Source organism: Panonychus citri, unplaced genomic scaffold (assembly GCF_014898815.1).
Source record: "Panonychus citri isolate SS breed McGregor unplaced genomic scaffold, ASM1489881v1 Contig00028, whole genome shotgun sequence".
In the NCBI taxonomy this organism is placed as follows: Eukaryota; Metazoa; Arthropoda; class Arachnida; order Trombidiformes; family Tetranychidae; genus Panonychus; species Panonychus citri.
Window position 1 is genome coordinate 712,762 of NW_026515433.1, and position 20,933 is coordinate 733,694.

The following is a 20,933-nucleotide window of genomic DNA, read 5'->3' on the forward strand; positions in this document are numbered from 1 at the left end:
TACATTTAATCAAGTTCTGATCTAACTGAATTACATAAATCACAGATTTATCGTTACATGTAAATCTAATAATGATTAAGATACAATAATCTAACTGTAATTACAGTTATAACCTTATTATCAATACATGAAAAAACAATCAATGTTTTTTGGTTAATCACGACGCTACCAATGTTTCAATCGCGTAAATATCCACCAACAATTTACTGATTGTTACCATCATCATTACAATGGGCAAATATTATAATCAACATTGAAATCAAATATATACAATATCTGATAATTAGAGTGTCATTAAATAAATAGGGTTACCCTTATATTATGCATTCTTAATCAACCAAAAAAAAACAATCAATAATCATTATCTTAATTATTGCTAAGGTAAAAGTTAAGAGGTCCAATAAATGATTAAACGATTGTATTCAAATCACAATTAAAAAAAACGAAGTGCGAATTGCCCAAGATGTTTAAGTTGATAAAAAAAATCGATGAACTTTAAATTGTGACAATTAACAGGTATGATTTGTAATCGTAACGATTTGTTTTATCACAATTTGTAACAATTTGATCAAGAAAACAATCAATCTGATGTTTGTTAACATGCACAAATGATTGATTAGCTAAGTGATAATTTAAATGGTTGATTGTTTGGTTGAATGAAAAGTGATTTTATTTTTAATCCAAATCAATTTAAAGGCGATTCCTAAAAGTGATATTTACATTTGTTAAGCCATCTTAGAGCTGGATTAACAACAATTTACTTCGTCATCATCATACCAGTTAGAGAGAGAGAGAGAGAGAGACCGAGAGAGAGATGATGATGGTGATGAAGATAATGATGATAAGTTTCTCCCGATTACCTGGAAACCAGTTGTTAGTTTCACGTTGAGAAGGTAAGTTAACATTTACCTTTACCTGAGTTAAGATCAATCGTATTTTTTAAACAATCAGTTTACAATCAAATCAAAATAATGTTGACAATTTAAGACGTTTTTTAATCAACAGTCAATTATTTGTGTGTTCATATGTTAACAAATGTTGTGTTTCAAACAATTATTAGTGGATTAGTTTATTGTGTTTGTGTTTTACTTTTCGGCGAAATTATTTCAACTTCAAATCACAACAATCAACAGTTTCTGATCGGATCAAAGGAATTAAAATCTTTATAAACAATTTGGAAACTTCCTAATCCCACAAAGGTAATTTATCAATTGAATCACTTGATACGGTTAATCAGTTAATCAACTTTCATTGGAAAATTTTTCAAAAATTTGATCAGTAAATTGCAATCTAAAATTCAGAGTAATCAAAATCAACTCTCACGAAATTCAATCAACTTTCACTTTCTTGTTGATTTTAAATTGCAATTCCAATCATCTGATAATTTATTTGATTACTATTGAAATATTACCCTTTATCCCTTCCAAGTAATTAGTCTAATTTGATTGTTAATTGTTGATAATATTTTCTGATCATTTAAAGGGAAAATGACATTTCATTATCATGAAATAGCCTGAGGTCATTAAGAGCTATCAATGTTAGTTAATGAAAACAACCGGACAATAGTTAATGATATTGATATAATTTAAATATTTCCATTTGTTAATCAACTACTATTACATTATAATCATTGAACCGGATTAATTTATAACAATTTAGTTTATCCTGGTCACTATTAAGGCCATAATTGTTAACATAATCAAGGTTGAAGTGTATTGATTGATCAGGATTTTATAGCAAATTATTGTCCATCTAATGAACAAAATTTGACTTTATTTTAATGGTCAGTTGCTTAATCCATTTGTTATTATTTTGATTAAATTGTTTTCAAGGTTAATTTGTTATTTATTTTATATATTGATAGTTATCTTGTGATTAGTTTAACAAGTAATCAAATTAAATTGAATTACAACCAACGTGAAGAAATCAATTCCATATCAAAATGTTTGAATTTTAATTGTGATAAAAAAATAACTTGTTACTTAATTATTAGTATTATTTACAACCTTTAGGGTTAGTTGATTGTTGATTTAGTTTGTTAATCAAGTTATTAACCACTCCTTGTGTCTTTTTCAGTGTTAACTGTAATTGTCCTCTGAAAAATTAAACACTGATCCTCAAACAATTAACCTCAACCCACACTGATTAACAAACAGTTTCAATGACCAATGATAAAAGTTTATCATCATATTCAATCAACTGATTTACCTGTTTAATTGTTATTAATTATTTTTTGTGTCTTTTTTTTCAAACCAATTTACATCAATCAATAAAGGGTAAGGTCATCCTAATCATTGATTAAATGTCTTCTCATTGTGTTTACAATTAACCCTTAGGGCTTGAAAACTTTTTTTGATTAAATTGTAGCCTGAAAACATTGAGACAGTTTAACCATGATAATTAAAAGGTTTCCAATTGAGAAAATAGTCCGATACTTATTAATAATAATACTAGTTATTAGTAAAACAATCAACAAACTTCCGTTAATTTGAATTAAATTAAGAATATTGAAAAGTTGAATATCGAATTGATCACATTAGAACTTTTTCAGAAAAAGTTTTTCTTATTCTTTTCATCTAATAAATGATGAAATTAGTTTCCAAATTTAAGACTATTAGAGTTATGAGTTCATTCATCTGAACAATTAACTTTAATCATCGTCATTAATTTTCTGTATGACCTTTTGATTGACAAACTTGATTTCTAATTTATGATAATCAACGTTGATTTAAAAGTGATCTACTCGTTCACCTCCCACCCTAATCAACCCACTGAATTTGTTAATCCATAAAAATGATGTTTAATTTAATTAAATTGTTATGATCAACATGATTTAATGATAGTTTATCAATACATATAAACTAATTGTTACATTTGAATAGTTTGATTAGTTTGATTATTGCCAAAGTTGATTATTCATATTAATATTTTGGGCTTGAAAAATTTTTTCTTTATCAAAACATTTTGTTACTAAATTGCTGTTGGTGTTAATTGCAATTAAACTTGACACAATATTTTAATTATAAGGAGTGTCACCAAATGATCAACAATTAACTGAAACCCCTCAGAGTGTGGCCCATGAATGGTAATTGTGTAACTTTAATTTCCAGTTAAATAAGTGCAATTAAAAGGCTTGCCAGTAAATTCAAATTATCAGCAATCTATTAATTGTGATCAAATATCAAAATTTAACACGTTGAAAGTGCCAAGGTAATCAACATGATTACTAAATTGTAACCAATGAATCTTGAAACTTTATTAGATGTTAGTTGTTGTTTTTTTCATTCTGACCTGAATCCTTAATTATTGAACAGGAAAAAAACACAATCATGATTAATTAACTTGACAACAATCAAACTAAATATAAACAATCAAATTTCTCGACGTGCTTAAAGTGCCAATCTAGTTGATTGTCGTTATCCATTTCAAGGACTTTGATTAATATAAAAAAACGGATATGATTGAATAATTATGTTGATTTGATTTTCTGCTTATTGTTTGATTACTGTTGATTGTTAGTTAATTGTATTTACCGTTTTAAAATCACTTCAAAGTCAAGTTTAATTTTTTCAAGTTTTCCATTATGATTAAACAATTTTTATATTATATTGGAACCACTTTGATCAGATTATTGTTGATGACAGGTTAATCAACGTTGATTTAAATTGTTTCATTTTTGATTATCGTCTTCAATTAACCTTTACCATAATGATGGTAATCAACTAATCAATCAATCAATTTTTGGTGATTTAGTTTAGAGATTAAATCATTTTCCCTCTCCCCTGATTTGACCGTTAACTTATTTACCCTAATCAGGGTTGGTTATTTAATCATCGCTCCCAATAATTAGCAATTTAATCAGTGATTTACTTATAGCCCATTCACACGGGTTAACAATTTAACTATTGGCAGTCATTTGATTAACTTAATTGACCTTATTATCCTCAACTATTAATAATTTTATCAGATTTTAATTATTAATGAACTTGAAAAATGATTAACAGCTTACACCAAATTAATCACTTAATTAACAACAATTAATATCGTAAACAATACTGGCTCATTAAGCATTTACCCTCATTATGAATTTCCGGGTGACAATCAACTGATTCTCTGAGTAAACATCTAAATTATCAATCAGTTAATTGTACAATCCTGTCTATTGAAAAGTTGACAACAATCAAAAAACTTTTCTCATAAATGAAAAACTTTCATGAAACTTTTTTTTTGTTTGACAGAATCAAATCATTGGTCAAATTTTGGCCACAATCTGAATTGGTTCCGATTGACCATAACTACAAAAGGAAAATTATTTATATGAAAATTATTATTATTAATTATTCGACTTGAATAATATTAACCTGATTATCCGAATCATGGAAGAACCTTTAACTCCACGAGAATTTCTATCTCGATATAATTTACCTCAATTGGTTCGTATTCATGAAGCTCATCGAGTTTCCCTGGACTCGACACTTTCCTCTGATTGTTCCAGTTTGAAAAGAGCTCGATCGACAATTAACTCATTGGAATTGAGTGAATCATCATCTGGATCATGTTCATCAACTTCAACCATGACAAGCGAATCCTTGAATTGTTCAGACTCATCAGGAATCGGTAGATCATCAAGACATCGACAAATACCGACAAAAATGCCCGAAAGAAACAATAATCATCACAATTATCATCTAAATCAACACCGTAATCACAACAATCATCTTGTTAACAATAACAATCATAACGGTAAACACAAACGGATGACAATCAACGGAGCAATTGGACTGAATAAATTAACTACATCAACCTCATCACCAGGAATAATCAATTTCTCCTCCAACAACACCAATAAAAAGCAAAGTGTCAAAACGATCTGTGGTATTAATCAACTTATCAAATCGTCTAGTGATCAAACCAAACAATCAGTTAATTGTGAAGAACTGGATCTTGATCAACCCTTCCTACTTTACAAGGCATATACGAGTAGGCAAGTTATTGGTTACACTGTTTCTCCCGATTCATCATTTGATTCAAATTACTTCAAAAAGGTTGGACCCAATTTATTGATTCCTGAAGGTTATAGAGGTAAGATGATTGACAATTAACTTTAATTAACTCACATTCATTTGGTTAACAGTTAAGCAACTTGATCAGACCACCATCATCAAAATATTTGCATATTCATTTGAACACTAATCAATTAATCAAACTTTAATTACATTGGTAAAGTTTTTTATTTGCATTTGAAAGTATCTAATCATTATCATCATCATTCTATCAAATGATAACAATCAAAATTAAATATCAACAATCATCTGATAGTAATAACATTGTAATGCCTTCTCAATAATAACTGCTAATTAAGTTAATCACTTTTCATCAATACGATAAGTTATTAATGTGATTTATTGTCAATGAAATTGTTGATTGTTCAATTGATTTATGGTTAAAGGTGACGATTGTAGCACCTTCAACTTTTTACCACTAATTAGTGATGAGCAATATAATGAAAAAATAAGCGACGACGTTAAGTTGATCAGTTGATCGTGACTTTTACCTGTTAAATTGTTGCACAGTTAACAACAATTAACTTAATCATTGCCGCGCTTTTAACAATCAACATGCAGAAGCTAATGAGGATGATTAAGACTCGGTATTTGTTAATTTCAGAAGCAATCAAATGGTAAAAGAGGTCAACAAACAAAACAGACAATTTTAATCACTCAACGAACAACAATCAAGTTAAAAATTGTGAATTCTAATCAAGTTACATTTGTGTAACTCACTTTTTTTTCATTTCAATTTGAAGGTTTTAATTAACTTTGGCAATTTAAAATAATTAGGAATCATTATCAACGGCTTTAACCGCGCCTCAGGTCAATTGGTGATCCCTTTGGTTAATTGTTGTTTCCTAACAATTTATATTTTGCCGAAAATCAATTACATTTCAATGAGGAGAAAAAGAAGAAAAAAATTATTAACATTTACTCAGTAATCACAATGAAAACGGATCACAACTTTTTCATCATTATTATTTATCTTCATCAGTTATCATCATAAGTAACTCACGATCATCTTAATCATTAGAGAGAAAACATCATTATCGATCTTTCGGTAAAATGACCTGAATCGATACGATAAAGTTTCAGAATCATATGAATCGCCTACATCTTATATAAAGAAAGAGCTAAAAACTGATTACTAATTTTCAGCTAATTTGCTTGATTATTATCATGTTTTGTTTTTGTCTGATTAATTTTAATTATTCAGGTTAATCAGAATTTTCAATCATGATTCCAACAATAATCATCTCTCAGACTTTAATTGTGATAAAAGGATTTGATTAACTTTGATTGTTTTTGTTGTTGTTGTTGTTGATTATCATTCTGGTAATTCACTTGATTCCTATGAAAATGTATTAACAATTATTCACTTGATTCAACAATCCAAATGAAAAGGTTACCTGAAGGTTAATTGTGGTTCTAATTTTAATTATTCTTATTAACTATTAATATTTATTATAACAATAATTAGCAGCAATACCGATAGTTGAAAAACAATGACGTTATCTTGATTATCATTATAATGTTAATTGTAATTAGGCCTAATACATTTGTTTGTATTGTTTCAATTGCAATTACCTTGAAATTAAATTAATCATAAATCACGAAATAAAACCAACAAATTAAATGATCAACCTTCACTGATGGGCAACAATTTAAACAATTAAGCTTACCTCATTATTAGAAACCATTGATTGTGTTTAAGATGATGATTAAGATTGACCATTGAATGATAACAATTAGCCTTGTAGTTAATCAACTCACAATCAGAATTATAAATACAATCAAACTTTTTTTTCTTGGAAAACTTTTAAATTCTCGAACTTGTTTCGAGAGTTCTATCAACTATTATCAATGAACTTTATCAATTGTAATATGAAAAAAGTAATGATACATCTAATTAGTTTCAGTTGATCAACAATTAACTTAACTGTCTCCCTTTTATACACTATAAAAGTTGTAAATAATCCATCTCACTTCCTGATTTCATGATGGATTCATAATCTGAATGAAATTAAATGTTCCTCAGCTATTAAATCAAGTTAATCAAGGAAAACAATTTGATAAAGAGTAACGTTTTTAACACTGACAAATTGTTACACCTTAGTGTCAATGGACCCAACAACAATTAAGAAACTTTTTCCATCATAATTATCATCATCAACATCATCATGATTCTTTGTTATTCTAACAATTAAGGTCCATTAAACACCGAAAAATATGAAATTTATGATCACTTTATTTGTAAGAGAAAAAAAAATTTCATCGAATTTTTTCCGCCCAAAGTTCTAACAACTATTTTTCCCCGTTAATTTAATTGTTTGGATGTTTTATTTAGTAAATGAACGCAATTGATTTATATTTATGCGTTCGATTTGATTGATTGGTTAAAATATCATCAATCAATCATGAGAATAATTTATGTAATCATCGATTGTTGAGTTTGATTGTTGTTTATTTTAATCTCTTGTTGATTTTACTAAATGTTGACACTTCGAGAATTGTTGTAACGATTACATGATAAACTCAGAAGCATCTGATTCACAGCTAATGAAGACGATTAAATTATGATCATGAATCTGGTGATAAAAATGAATTAGGTAAAAATGGTTAACACTCATTTGGGTTATCACAATTTGGAATCATAAGTTTGCATGAGAAAAAGTTTTCAGAAGCCTTTTAAATCTCTATGTTTATCTTACCTGGATGATCATCTTCATGATGATAATTGATGATAGGTAGAGAATAATCAACTTTTCCTCCTTGTTGACCGGTTTCTGGACCTCATTAGACTCATCATCATGTTCAACTGAACTCATTCAGCACATTAGAACTTTTTTATCGGAAAAAGTGTTTCTGAGCTTTCGTGTTCAGAATCTTTGATTCTGATTCCGACTCTGATTCTGAAAATGAATCTTTTTTTTTTCTTTTTTTTATTTCAAAATTTCACTTTTTCCCACATAAATCAACCATCTTCATCGTTTCATCCAACTGCAATTTAGAGTCTTAATTGATAATTAACTTCGATCATTGCAATTAAAAAGTTGATCATAAACAAAAAATCAACACCAATTTTCATGTTAACATTTTTCACTTTAGCTATTGATTGTCTCAAATCTTTGATTAAACACTTTTATCAGTTAATTGAACTTAATTGGTAAAGGTACCCACAAGTTCAATTAGTTTGATTGCTACTGTCGGTAATCAACCTGCGGACAATCAGTGAGTTAAATTGCTCTTTAAGTTGATCAATCGGAAGGAGAAAACTTTTCAAGCAATTAGCTTTACGTTCAGTAATTAATAACCCAGTGATCGTTTGGTTAATCATATGTACTGTAAATTCAGCAATTCAGACTGGTGTTCAGATTCAATTTGGTACAAATTGTAACCAATTAATTATAATAGGAATTGTGATTTCAATTACCAATTTCTAATGCTCAAAATTTTCAACAATTAAAGGTAATTCATTTGCAGTTATTGATTAAAATTTTCTCAGTTAATGATTTTGTTTACTGAAATCAATTCTTACTCAACAATGACTAACCTTAAGTCCAATAAGATTTGAATTTTAGTTCAATTATCATGACAGGGTGATAGCATCGTTTCCGTTTCCTGTTGATTGGAAAGTGTTATTATTTTTGAAGTACAAGTTTCTCAACATTCAATCAAATGTATTAATAATTGTAATTATTGTGATTTATTGTTATGAATGAAAACAATTGTAATTGTTGATTCAAAACAGGAACAACAATCAAAATAAGTGATTGTTGTTGATTAAATAACTATAATTCATAGTTGATTGTGATTATCCTCTAATCAATAACAATGTGAACAATTTATCGAGAACTGAGATTGATTAAATTCATAATCGTGATTAAAGTGCCAGAATTTAAAGACAAAAGTGAAAGATAACCGGAAGATAATCAGGAAGATGAAGATGAAAATAAGTATCAAGATGAGATGAACTTATTATTTGTGCAATTAATTGTATCCGAATTAATCGAAATGAAGTAAATATAATTAGTTAATCAAGACACAAGTTAATGAATTATAGTAATGTATTTGAGAGAGTGAAGTTGATTAACGATTTAATCAACCGCTTCCTTGATGATTGAATTAATTGTCAACATCAACTTTATGTTAGTTAACTTTTTAATTTCATCTTTTTAAAGCTTTCGTCAGGTTTTTCTTAATTGTTGACTAACTGTTGAGACAAATCAACAGTTGATGTTGACACAATTCATTCAATTAACTAATTACCCAAAAGTCTCACAGCTAATTGTTAACTGTAGTTTAATTTAGCTGCTTAAATTTGATAAAAACTTTTTTTTCCTCATAAAGTTTTAATTCACTTTGATTACTTTTCGATTTTGGCTACAATTTAAATCATTTAATCATTAATCACGATTAAGGATCTTATCAGTTAATCGTGATGATTGTTACATGATTAAAATAATCACGGAAATGATAGTCGACAAGTAAGAACGAGATATTAGTTAATTGTTGATCAAATTTGGTTATTGTGGTTTACTGATTGATTTGTTTGATTGGAAATTGTTGATTGAATTCATGATGAAAGTCTAGTCAATTAAAATTAATTCAGTTGTGATAAAATCTTTTTTCATTTTCCATTAATTTAAATGTTAGATTTAAAATCCTATCACTTGTAATTTAGATGATTTTGTTTGACGATTAACTTAATCACACCTTAAATTGTTGTGGTTTTCTTGGTGTGGTTAAGGTTTTAATTGATCGTAGTTATCTGATTGTGTTGGAGGTAATAGTTGATTAACTTAAAATTATAATTTATTGACAATTAATTGACTTTAATTCATTTTAACAAACTGATTTAACCTTGATTACAGTTGGTAAAGTGAAGGTGGAACTGTTCAGTTAGTTAATTGTTACAATTAAGCCAACAAATTTGAATAATTTGCTCACAAGACTATACAGCGGAAAAAGATATTGATTTAGTTAAATTAACCATTTTAATTGTAATCACTAATTGAGTTATTAGTAAATCATTATTACCGTTATGGTTCAATAAAGATTTCACTTTGATTAACTTTCTTGTTTTTGGCTTAATTGTTATGATTACTTATGTAAATTAAAGCCAATTTGGTTTGTAATTGTTGAATATTTAACCTGCTGTTTACTGTGCTTGTAACAATTAGTAAATTGTTTGGTTAAAAGTTTCATTAAAATTAAGCAAAAGCAAAAGTTAATCATGATAATTATATATTTGATTTAGTCTCAATTCATTTGGCAAGTGATTAATTTTAATCGGAATCTAAATTTTAATAGTAGCGAAATTATTGATTCTCATGATTAATTAGATAATAATTTATTCTAATGAATCGATTAGATTGATGATTAGTTAATTGTTTCCTGAAATCTTTTAATCACTTGGTTGGTGAATTGTCCAACCACTGATTTCTAATGGGTAATTAATTTCTGATCAATCAAAATTGATCAGGATTAAGATGATCAACGACAAGATAATTAACTGAGGATTAAATTTAATTTTAAGAATTCAAAATTAGGTTAAGTGTGGTTTTGATCATTAGGATAACAATTAACTAAATATCGATACGAAATTTTTAATTAATCTGAAGCTTTGAAGACTCAAAATGATTTTAGTTACAATGTTTAATTGTTCATAATCAAGAAATATTTTGATTAATTAAAATTGTTTCGAGATTATTAAGATGATTGAATTGATAATTAAATCGTAATCAACCTTGATCAGAATGAAGATGATTATTGTTAAAAGGTTATTAACGTTTTAATTATAATTTCTATTCATAATAATTAACAGTGACTTTGATTAATTAAGAAATCACGAACTTGATTATGTTTCTTAATTAGATTTAATTAATCTCAAGTGAACTTAGCAAATCAGTTATTGATTAACTTTGAATTAGAAATCAAATCAACTCAATTGAAAATTCAATGTTAATCAATTGTCACAATTAAAGGGTTAAGAGTAGCTGATTAGATGAAACTAATTGCTGTAATCAAACTTGATTGGAAACCTTGATTGTCCACAATTTAAACATCATCCTTCAATTTGATTGTTGTGATTTATCCTTTAATTATATTTAATCAACTGCTTACGCCTATTTAAATTTAAATTGATTGTCGTTAATCTGATAAATTGTTTAGTTTACCTTCAATTTGTTAAAGCTAATAATTGGTTTTGTATATTTAATTGTTAATTAACCGAATCAAATTAACCACATGAAGACATTGAAATTTAACGAAATCAAAGTTAATTGTGTCATCACTGAAATTATATATTAACAGTTAAATTTGTTGATTGTTGTTGGTTAATTGTACTTCTCAATAGTTTTACCAATTGACCTTAACAATTGCAAATAGTTAGACGTTGATACTATTTTTCCTTAATTGTTAACCTTAATCACACTTTCTAATTTATATGATCATTAATATCAAAGTTTAAATTAATTAATCACGATACTTAATTGTTGCGATTTAAAAGGGAAAATCTAGTCGATTTAAGCTGCTTACCTACAATTAGATTAATTTAATTGTTAAACGTTTTGTTATTGTTTTTGTTTACAAGTGAAAGTGATTAATTAGTTGATTAATAAGCTGTTGATCTAATCAACTTGATAGAAAGTTTAAAATCATGATAAACTTTACAATTAATTAAACAATCAACTAATTGTAGAAGTTTTTTCCTTCATTTTTTAGATTTATTTCATTAACTGTCAGCTCTTAGAGAGATTTTCTCAATTGTTTCATCTGCTAATTAAATCTTACAATGAAATTTATATAATCAACAATTAGTTGATTGTTAATAGAGATCTCATAATAAGCGGAAATTAAATTGTTTAGGCTTAATTGTTGGAAAACGTGGTCGATAAAAATTGAGACAATTAACAACGGCAATTCAATTGTGACCTGACAATGTATACGTTTTTTTACAATCACAATTAACTTGTCATGAAAAAGTGTGATAACAATTAATATCAATTGTAATTACGGTAACAATTTATTTCGTTGATTGTGATTAGCATCAAAGGCTTATGTTGATGTTTTTTTTGTAATCTTAATCAACGTTAATTGTTACTTAAATATTACCAGATTTCCAATGACAATTGAAACTTTCTTTCCGGTATCTTAACAATTAACTGGAATGATTTATTGATTTTCAATTCAATTAAAATTAGAAGACAACAATTAACATGTAATAAAGGAAAGTTTTTTTTACTCTAAAAGAAATGAAACTTTTTCTCATGTGAAAATAGTTTCTCTGAGAATTCAATCAATTAAGTGAGTTCACTTTTAAATGAACAACTACAATTAAGAATTAATTGTTAATTGTTGTTTCCTCATTTTTACCCAATTCCAATCTGAACAGATTCTAATCAAGAGATCGACCCTGAATCGCTCTAAAGCTCAGCTAATCAGCTCTTCTGGACTGTTGGCTAATGTCGAGCTCATGAGTTCGTGGCTCAAGATCGTAATTTAAACAAAGACTAATTTGTCTCAAGAAAAATCTGAAATAATCAAAAAGTTATTAATACCAAATGATTGACAGCCTGAAGGCATTTAAAGGTACTCGGTGCTGTCACCGCTTTGACAACATCAATGAGAATCAACACTCACTGATGTCAGAGATTCTAATCCGTTTTCTTTGATTGTTGAGAGGAAAAAGAGTTGATTACGAAAGAGTCTCTATTAATTGTGATTAAAATGGTAATTTGTTTATTTCCAAGTTTTAATTTAAATCATTTTACAACTTGTAAGAGTAATTAACTGTTTATATTAAAGTTTTAATTCGTGTTTACTATTGATGTGAATTTTTCACTCTCACTCTTTGTATTTACTCAGTGTTTTCATGTTTCTTATTATTGTTGCTTTTTGTTAATCAAATGAATCGAGAATTGTAATTAATTAGATGTTAAGCTAATGACATTGACATTATTCTGATATTTTCCTTTGTTTCTTTCTCTCTCATCTTGACCACTCTTCAGGTTGGTTCTCTCTCGTCAATAGTAAAGGACACACAGCAGGTTATTTTAATTCTATCGATGAAGTTGGTCGAGCTCATGTTCCGTACTTTTTGACTCGAGATGCGATTCGAGGATATAAAGCACCTCGATTCGCTGTATTAGCCGAAACACCAACTCGCGTAACCTCACTAATTGCTGTTAAAGGTAATTCAAATTATGAGCCCATTACCATTGAAGGAGGAACCGTATTGAGATTTGTTGGCGTTTATGAAGATATAAGCGCTTTTATCTTGTCAAATGGTAAACCAAAAAGTTCATTAAGGTTCAAGAAAAATATGCCAACACCATTGGAACATGGTCCTAGATACGCCAAGTGCATTAGATTTGGTTCAGTCCCCGGCGGTGAGATTTTATTTGTACCCATAACCGAGACTGGAAGGTAAGCTTTTAGATCAATCAGTTTATCCTCATCCCAAGACAAACAATTAACTAAGGTCAGTTCATTACAATAAACGGATCAATATCAAACTACAAACACAACGATCACTTAAAATCATCAATTAACTTATATTGAGAATATAATTTTTGATTGAAGAGAAAGTAGGAGAGCGGAGAAAAGGCCTTGAATCTAAGGAGGAACCTAATGAAAAGTGACATATAAGAGATGATATATAATCTAAATCACTCTGAGAGCGAAATTAGGCCAACATGGTGAGCCGATGATTTCTCAGAAGAAAAATATTCTTTTACAATTTACAAAATACAAAATTAGGTTGACTTGATATTCTGGTTTTTGGGTTTACTTATTTTTATAATTCCAACCGCACCAATAAAAGTGCGTACATCGAGATACGTTCAACACATATGATTATGCAGAAAATAATTTCCACTATTAAGATTAGATTAGTGAAAGATAATTATGCTAATATAGAAATAAAATAGACTATCTAAATCTAAACTAATAATCTTAACTGTTTAATCATTTTGGATCCATTAAAATAAAGGTTTGGTGGTAAAAAACCTCAATCATGATTAAGTTAATTCGTCAACAGAAAACCATTGATGTTGATTCACCCATTCAACTGGTTTAATGACATTTCCTTATAAATAATATTATGATATTATAAGAAACACTATTGACTTTACTAATGATGATTAAACTGATAATGATGATGAAAAGTGTTGATGATTATGATGGTGATAATCAAGTGAATTATTCTGACTATCATATAACTTTATTTGATTTGATTCTGATTGTTCATCATCACCTTCTCACGGCTCATCAATTGAATTTATCAATTGAACTTTTATTCTGAACAATCAAGAAAAAAAAGTGAAAAGTAACTTTTTAAGCTTCAATTAACATGATTATCATCAATTGTAATCATCCAACTGAATAAGAGCTGAATTGATTGGAATGGTTATAAAATATAAATCATTACAAAAGATTTGATTGTTAACTATTATCGTTTTGTTGATTATTTTGATTCAACGTTTTAAGATCTTTGGTTGGTACTACAATTTGAAATTGATATTAATTGTAATCAACTTGATGGTAATCAATTGATTTCTCATTATCCTATTTGGTATGATAATGGTCATCATATTTTTTAATTGTTGTGTTGATTATCATTGACGAGCTTGTACCATGTTAGTAAATTGTGAGTAGTTTAGGCTGATGATTTAGAAGACATTCTTGCATGTTTAGTGTCATGGTTAATTATTATTCTGTTTTTAATTGTTCCAATTAATTCAGTGGCAATTAAAATGTTTACAGTCTTTATTTTATCTTATTGACACTCATCAACTGACCTCTAACACGTTTCAATGTTAATTGTTACTCTTGATTCCTTATTAGCTAAAAGGAACCATAATTTAGTTGATCCAGTACCAAATTTAGCTGATCTAGTTGTTGTAGTTAGTTAATTACAAGTAGCAATCTAATTACGAGGGCATAATAACATTGAGAGTTCAACCAACTAAACAGACACCAAGTAAACATTAAACTTATTTTTAATCATCTTCATTGCTCTCAATGTCTATTATGTATGATTAAAGTTAATTGTTTACGTTTCGATTGCTCATCATAATTTGTTTAACTGTTATTTGATTAACGATTTTTGTTTACCTTAATTTGTTTCAGGTTCTATGTGATGGCTAAACGATCGAGTGAATTAAGTTACAATCATGTTTACTCATTTTCTCAATTACTCCGATTCGTTAAATTACCGGTAACTGTTCAATTAGTAACTGGTCCTAGACCTCGTAATTATCCTAATTGTGATATTTTCCAACCAAATTTACCGACTAATTTCAGTGCTGTCCTGAGATTAGAGGAGATTCGGGTAAGTGATTTAGTAATGGAGCTAATCATTAATCATTACAATTTAATCAATTGATATGAAAGTGATAAGCAAAAAAAAGAGTTGATAGAAACTGCACCCAATTAAATTAAGGACATTTTGATATCGATATTAATTTAATATTTTGATTTAATAGTAAAGATAAAGATAATAATCAAGTTTCATGGTCTTTTAATCAGTTCCTTTTTTTGGTAACAATTACTTCATGAAATTGAGAGTTAATTGTGTTTCTTATTGATTAACTTTCATTTCAATAACTTTCCTGTAGAGTTTACATTTACCTCCTTTTAATTAAAACTTTAATTGTGATACTGTTTTCTACTTGCACAATCAATTGATTATTAATTGAAAAGGATATTAAAGAAATTGGATAATTATAATGACTTCTAATATTTGATTTTTTTTTCTTCTTTTTTGTTTGCTGATTGTAGGTTCGAGATGTTATTCTTGGCTGTACTTTAAGATCACAATCGGCAATTAATGGTAACAACTCTGATCGAAGTAGCGCTTTATCGTCAATACGACGAACTTGGAGAGGAGGAAATCGATCGGCAATTAATAAGACCGAAGATAAGCCGACACTCCTTGAGTTTGATCTTGATTCGGGCTTCTCGTTTTACCGAACTTTTGTCGAAAGAAATGGAACCTTAAGTAGTCGAAAGATTCCCGAACTTGTTATCCAAAGGATCGGCTATTGTGATACTGAGGCTGATTCATGGAGACGGCAAATCAAACTGGCTCATGATATTGTCACCAAAGATTCAGTAATTAATCAACAACCAACTTTACCATGTTATCGAAAGTCAAGAAAATCGCTATTCGATTCAGGTGTAATTCCAGACTCACTACCCAATTGTGAGATTGATAAAATGGCCTCGATTGGATCTCGAACTTCATCTGGAGTTTCTACTGTTTCTAGATTGTCGAAAATTATTCAAAAGTTTTGGTCTCCATTGAAAAAAGGTTCAACCGTTTCCGGATTTCGAAGTAAAAACGATCGACTTGAAGACTTGGATGTTGTTGAATTTGATGATATTGATGAGGAAGAAACAAATTGTGGCGAAGAAATTAACTGTAAAAAAGTTAATTCCAATGGAATTAAAGAAAATACTAACCAAAATCGTTCGAAACCAATTGTTGCCGATCAACATCATTACGAAACATTGAAAAAAGTTGATGAGGTTAAATATTTTCCGCCGAAGCAAAAATTGACCCGTAAACAAACACTGGACGTTATATTTACCGATATTGAAGTTTCATCGATTGATAAAAATCGAACACCATCAAAATCAACAATTCCAACACCAAGTTCAGAGGATGAACCAGCTTATTCAACAATTGAATAAATTATTGAGAGAATATAAAAAAAAGAGAAAACTTAATTAACCTAATTGTAAACACCTTTCGTCTAGTCTGTAAAATTGTGATACTTATTTCGATAACTTTAAACTATTGTTAATACACTGTAATGTTGTTAAATGTATTTTTCCATCTTCATATTCATTAAAATATCAAACAAAAATTAATTATTTCTTCCAATTGAATTAATCAAGAAGAAGAAAAAAGTCAATCCATGTAGTGTCTTAATGGACCAAAAGATGGCGCCACTAAAGAAGGTGTGTTGTTCTTTTCTCTTTGAAGCCAATAGAGGTCGCGATTGTTTCCCAGATGATTTTTCTATTGAATTGAATTCATGGTCATGTGGGTTCTTTGAGTCGACTGAATTTCCATGAATTTGAAACAATTAATGTTTGCAATAATCAAGGTGTTTTTTTAGTTAAATTGGATGTGAAATTTTTTGGTTATCGTTAAACCGTTTCCATTAGTGTTACACTGTGATCAAATCTCTATTTCTTAAAAATGACTCTCCTCGATTACAATTACCTTTCTAAGGAGCAAATCAAAGGTTTCGATAAATATAAATACAGCTCAGTGGATACTAGTCCCCTGAGTAATTACATCATGCATCCTTTTTGGAATCAAGTGGTTAAGCTTGTGCCTTTATGGGTTGCACCCAATGTGTTAACCTTTATTGGTTTTCTTTTAACGGTGGCCAATGCTGGTCTATTGAGTTATTATGATTACCGGTTCACTTCGGCTTTATCACCGATAACAGAGGTTCCTGTTTGGGTTTGGCTCGTTTGTGCGATTAATCATTTTCTTGCTCACACACTTGATGGAATTGATGGTAAACAAGCTCGCAGAACGAAAGCAAGTGGGCCAACCGGTGAATTAATGGATCACGGGCTAGATTCTTGGACTGCTTTGTTTGTTCCCTTCTGTATATACTCCATGTTTGGCCGAACCGATTATAGTTATTCACCTTTCCGTGTTCTCTTCATCTTTTGGGCTGTTTTTGTAACTTTCTACCTCTCACACTGGGAAAAGTATAACACCGGTGTACTTTATCTACCCTGGAGCTATGATTCGAGTCAATTATTGTTATTTGTCCTCTACCTGTTGACTTTCCAGTATTCAAATTCTATTTGGAAAATCGCAATTCCTCACATTAAATTATCTTTAGGACAAATTTTTGAAATTGTATCTCACGGTTAGTATTGAGCATATTTTCTTTACCTTTTTTTAGTTTGAGTGTGAAAATTTCTCAATCAGAGTGAACAACAATTTAACTACTCATCCTGATCAATCTCTTTCTCTCCATTACACTTAATTTAAGTGGCGAAAGTGTTGTCAAAATGATGTTTCTCCAATCTTTCATCAAACAACTAATTCTTTTTTTCTCTCTTTCTTTCCTTTCTCTCAGTCATGGCTTTTGGTTTCTCGGTTCCAGTCACTGTTTACAATGTATACTCAGGATACAAGAATAGAACATTGAAACAAAAAAATCTCTGGGAATCATTTAGACCATTGATCTCATTGGTCTTACTTTTTGGCTTCACCACTTTCTGGGCCGCTTATTCCCCATCCAATGTGATTAATACCGATCCAAGGATGTTTTACTTTATGGTTGGAACTCTATTCTCAAATATTAGTGTAAAGTATCAGATTTTGTTTACCTCAATTTCTCAAGGATAAATTGTTGATTGACGTTTCGTTCCTTGTCCACGGCTTGGCCATTTTCTTTTTTATAACTTTCACAATTTGCTTACGTTTATGATTCATTTCCTTAATCACCATCATTATTTTCATCATTACTTGTCTATTTGCAAGTTGAAAAAGTGTTGATTCAATGAGTTTATTTTTTTCATACCTTTGCAAACTTTTAAAGGTTATCTAATTTAGATTAGTAATTAGTAACAATCTTGTTAGAATAAGAAAGTGAAGTAATCGCAAGGAAAACAAAGTGATAATTACCCAATCGATTAAAACTTTGGGATCATCCTGATTAATCAATTCTCTCTCTTTCTCTCTCACATATTTATCTCTTTACAACTAATTGATTGTTATTGAAGAGATATCAAATTTGATTAGTTTCATGTTTTTCTTAGCAATCAATTAATGGTTAACCAATATGATTACTTGTGTTTTCATTATTTTTTGATGATCAGCTCTCTCAGACTTGGCTCATCTTTTAATTACTAATTGCTAATTATTATTATCCTTCCCCATCAAGTTAAGATATTAATATGTTGATATGGTATCTCAATTTTCCTTTAAAAAAGGATCACCAGTGTGAGATGTTTGATTGTTTCTGGTTAATCTCTCTTGTTTTTCCAATGGCGTGGCAAGAATACGTCAGCAAATCATTAGTTTAATCCATCGAATTGTTGATTAAATTACTAATCATTATCCTTTTTATTCTCTTCTCATTTTTCTCCTCCAGTGTCGTTTAATTGTCAGTCAAATGTCAAACACCCGATGTGAAGGATACAATTGGTTTATTGTACTTCTAACACTAATTGTTACCGCAGTTTTCAAGATCGAATTGGTTCAATTATACGAACTGGAAATTCTTCGAGTTTTCACATTGATTGTTACATTGGCACACATTCACTATGGTGTTTGTGTAATGCGACAAATGTGTCGACATTTTAAGATAAATTGTTTCTCACTTAAACCTTTGAAAATATCAAAAAGCTATAGAAATGGCGATTTAGATTGACATGGATTTTTGTAGTTCTTTTCCGTTTTCCTGTTGAAATGGTGTTTTTCTTGTCCGATCAAATTTACTGAGAGTGAGAGATCATTTTCTCTCTCATAATCTACTGTTTTCATTTCTTGTTTTCGGCTCAACATTTAAACCCTCAAATTCAAGACTCAAAACAAGAACATTTTTTTCCCATGGACAAAATTGTGAACAATTTACACAAAATACAAACAATATCAAAGCCAAGAACAACAATCTCATTGGAATACTAATAACAATCAAATTTTACTATTCCTTAATGGTTAATATCTTTCATTATTATTATTATTTCTTCCCAAAATTAATGTCAATTAAAGTTAATTTAAATCCACTTTTTATCATAATATAATAATTATTTACTTAAAATCCACGTGAAAGTAAAATGGAAAGTCTCACTGTTGAAGAATCAGCTGTTTATCGGTTTGACTTTTCTTCAAGTGTTTTGATTTGTTGTTGATTCGATTTGATTCAAATTGTTCCAAATAAAACAAGAAGTTGACCAAACCCTCAAATTCAAGACTCAAATAAGAACATTTTTTCACAAAGATGTGAACAATTTAAATAATCGAACCCATTAGGCGGCGCCACATCATTTTCCTGAAAAATTATTATTTTTATTGTTTTGGTCAATCGGGCAGTTTAATTTGACTTCCTTCCTATCCAATTCCGTGCAGTTTCAGTTATTTCCACTTACTTTGAATTTTTCTCAAAATGTCAGATGCTAATAAACCTTTCAAGTCATTCGAACTTCCATTTTCTCCTCATCCCGAGTTAGAACATGTCTATAACAACGTTGCTAACATGTATCTAGAAAATATGTTTGCCCTTAACGAGGCTCCAGTTCGCGTTGAGCCTCCAGCAATTCTAACATCTCTACAACTCGGACTACTGATGGTTTATTTTACATCCTGGAGACCACGTGTTAATTGGTCACTGTTACTCGATATGGTACAAGAGTTGGAGGATGAACGAGGTCATTCTTGGACCATGGACGAGTTAAAGTGCAATTATTATTATTTGTGTTCTGGATTTACCATTGCTTTAGAAACTCACCCCTCAGAGGATCGTGCCAAAAAAGTCCTGTTGGAGCAAATAGCGGAACAATAAATTTCTTCTTTTATTTATTTTTTCTATCATTAATTAATCCAATTAAAGTTAGTTTAAATGCACTTGTTGATATAATAATTATTTACCTAAAATTCACGTGAAAGTAAAATGGGAAGTCTCACTGTTGAAGAATCAGCTGTTTATCGGTTTGACTTTTCTTCAAGTGTTTTGATTTGTTGTTGATTCGATTTGATTCAAATTGTTCCAAATAAAACAAGAAGTTGACCAAACCCTCAAATTCAAGACTCAAATAAGAACATTTTTTCACAAAGATGTGAACAATTTAAATAATCGAACCCATTAGGCGGCGCCACATCATTTTCCTGAAAATTAT

General features: G+C 29.2%; 2 protein-coding genes across 2 annotated transcripts; both read left to right on the forward strand.

Annotated features, from left to right (window-relative positions):
• The first annotated feature begins 836 nt into the window (after positions 1-836).
• Positions 837-16,927, forward strand: LOC128396749 (uncharacterized). The gene is made up of 5 exons (XM_053357355.1): positions 837-1,199; positions 4,239-5,082; positions 13,064-13,481; positions 15,186-15,387; positions 15,837-16,927. The coding sequence occupies exons 2-5, from the start codon at positions 4,377-4,379 to the stop codon at positions 16,749-16,751; spliced, it is 2,241 nt and encodes a 746-aa protein (XP_053213330.1). The 5' UTR covers positions 837-1,199; positions 4,239-4,376; the 3' UTR covers positions 16,752-16,927.
• Positions 16,928-17,086: 159 nt separating this feature from the next.
• LOC128396750 (ethanolaminephosphotransferase 1-like) lies at positions 17,087-19,823 on the forward strand. Its single transcript, XM_053357356.1, has 3 exons — positions 17,087-17,956; positions 18,170-18,399; positions 19,190-19,823. The coding sequence occupies exons 1-3, from the start codon at positions 17,266-17,268 to the stop codon at positions 19,466-19,468; spliced, it is 1,200 nt and encodes a 399-aa protein (XP_053213331.1). The 5' UTR covers positions 17,087-17,265; the 3' UTR covers positions 19,469-19,823.
• Positions 19,824-20,933: the final 1,110 nt, after the last annotated feature.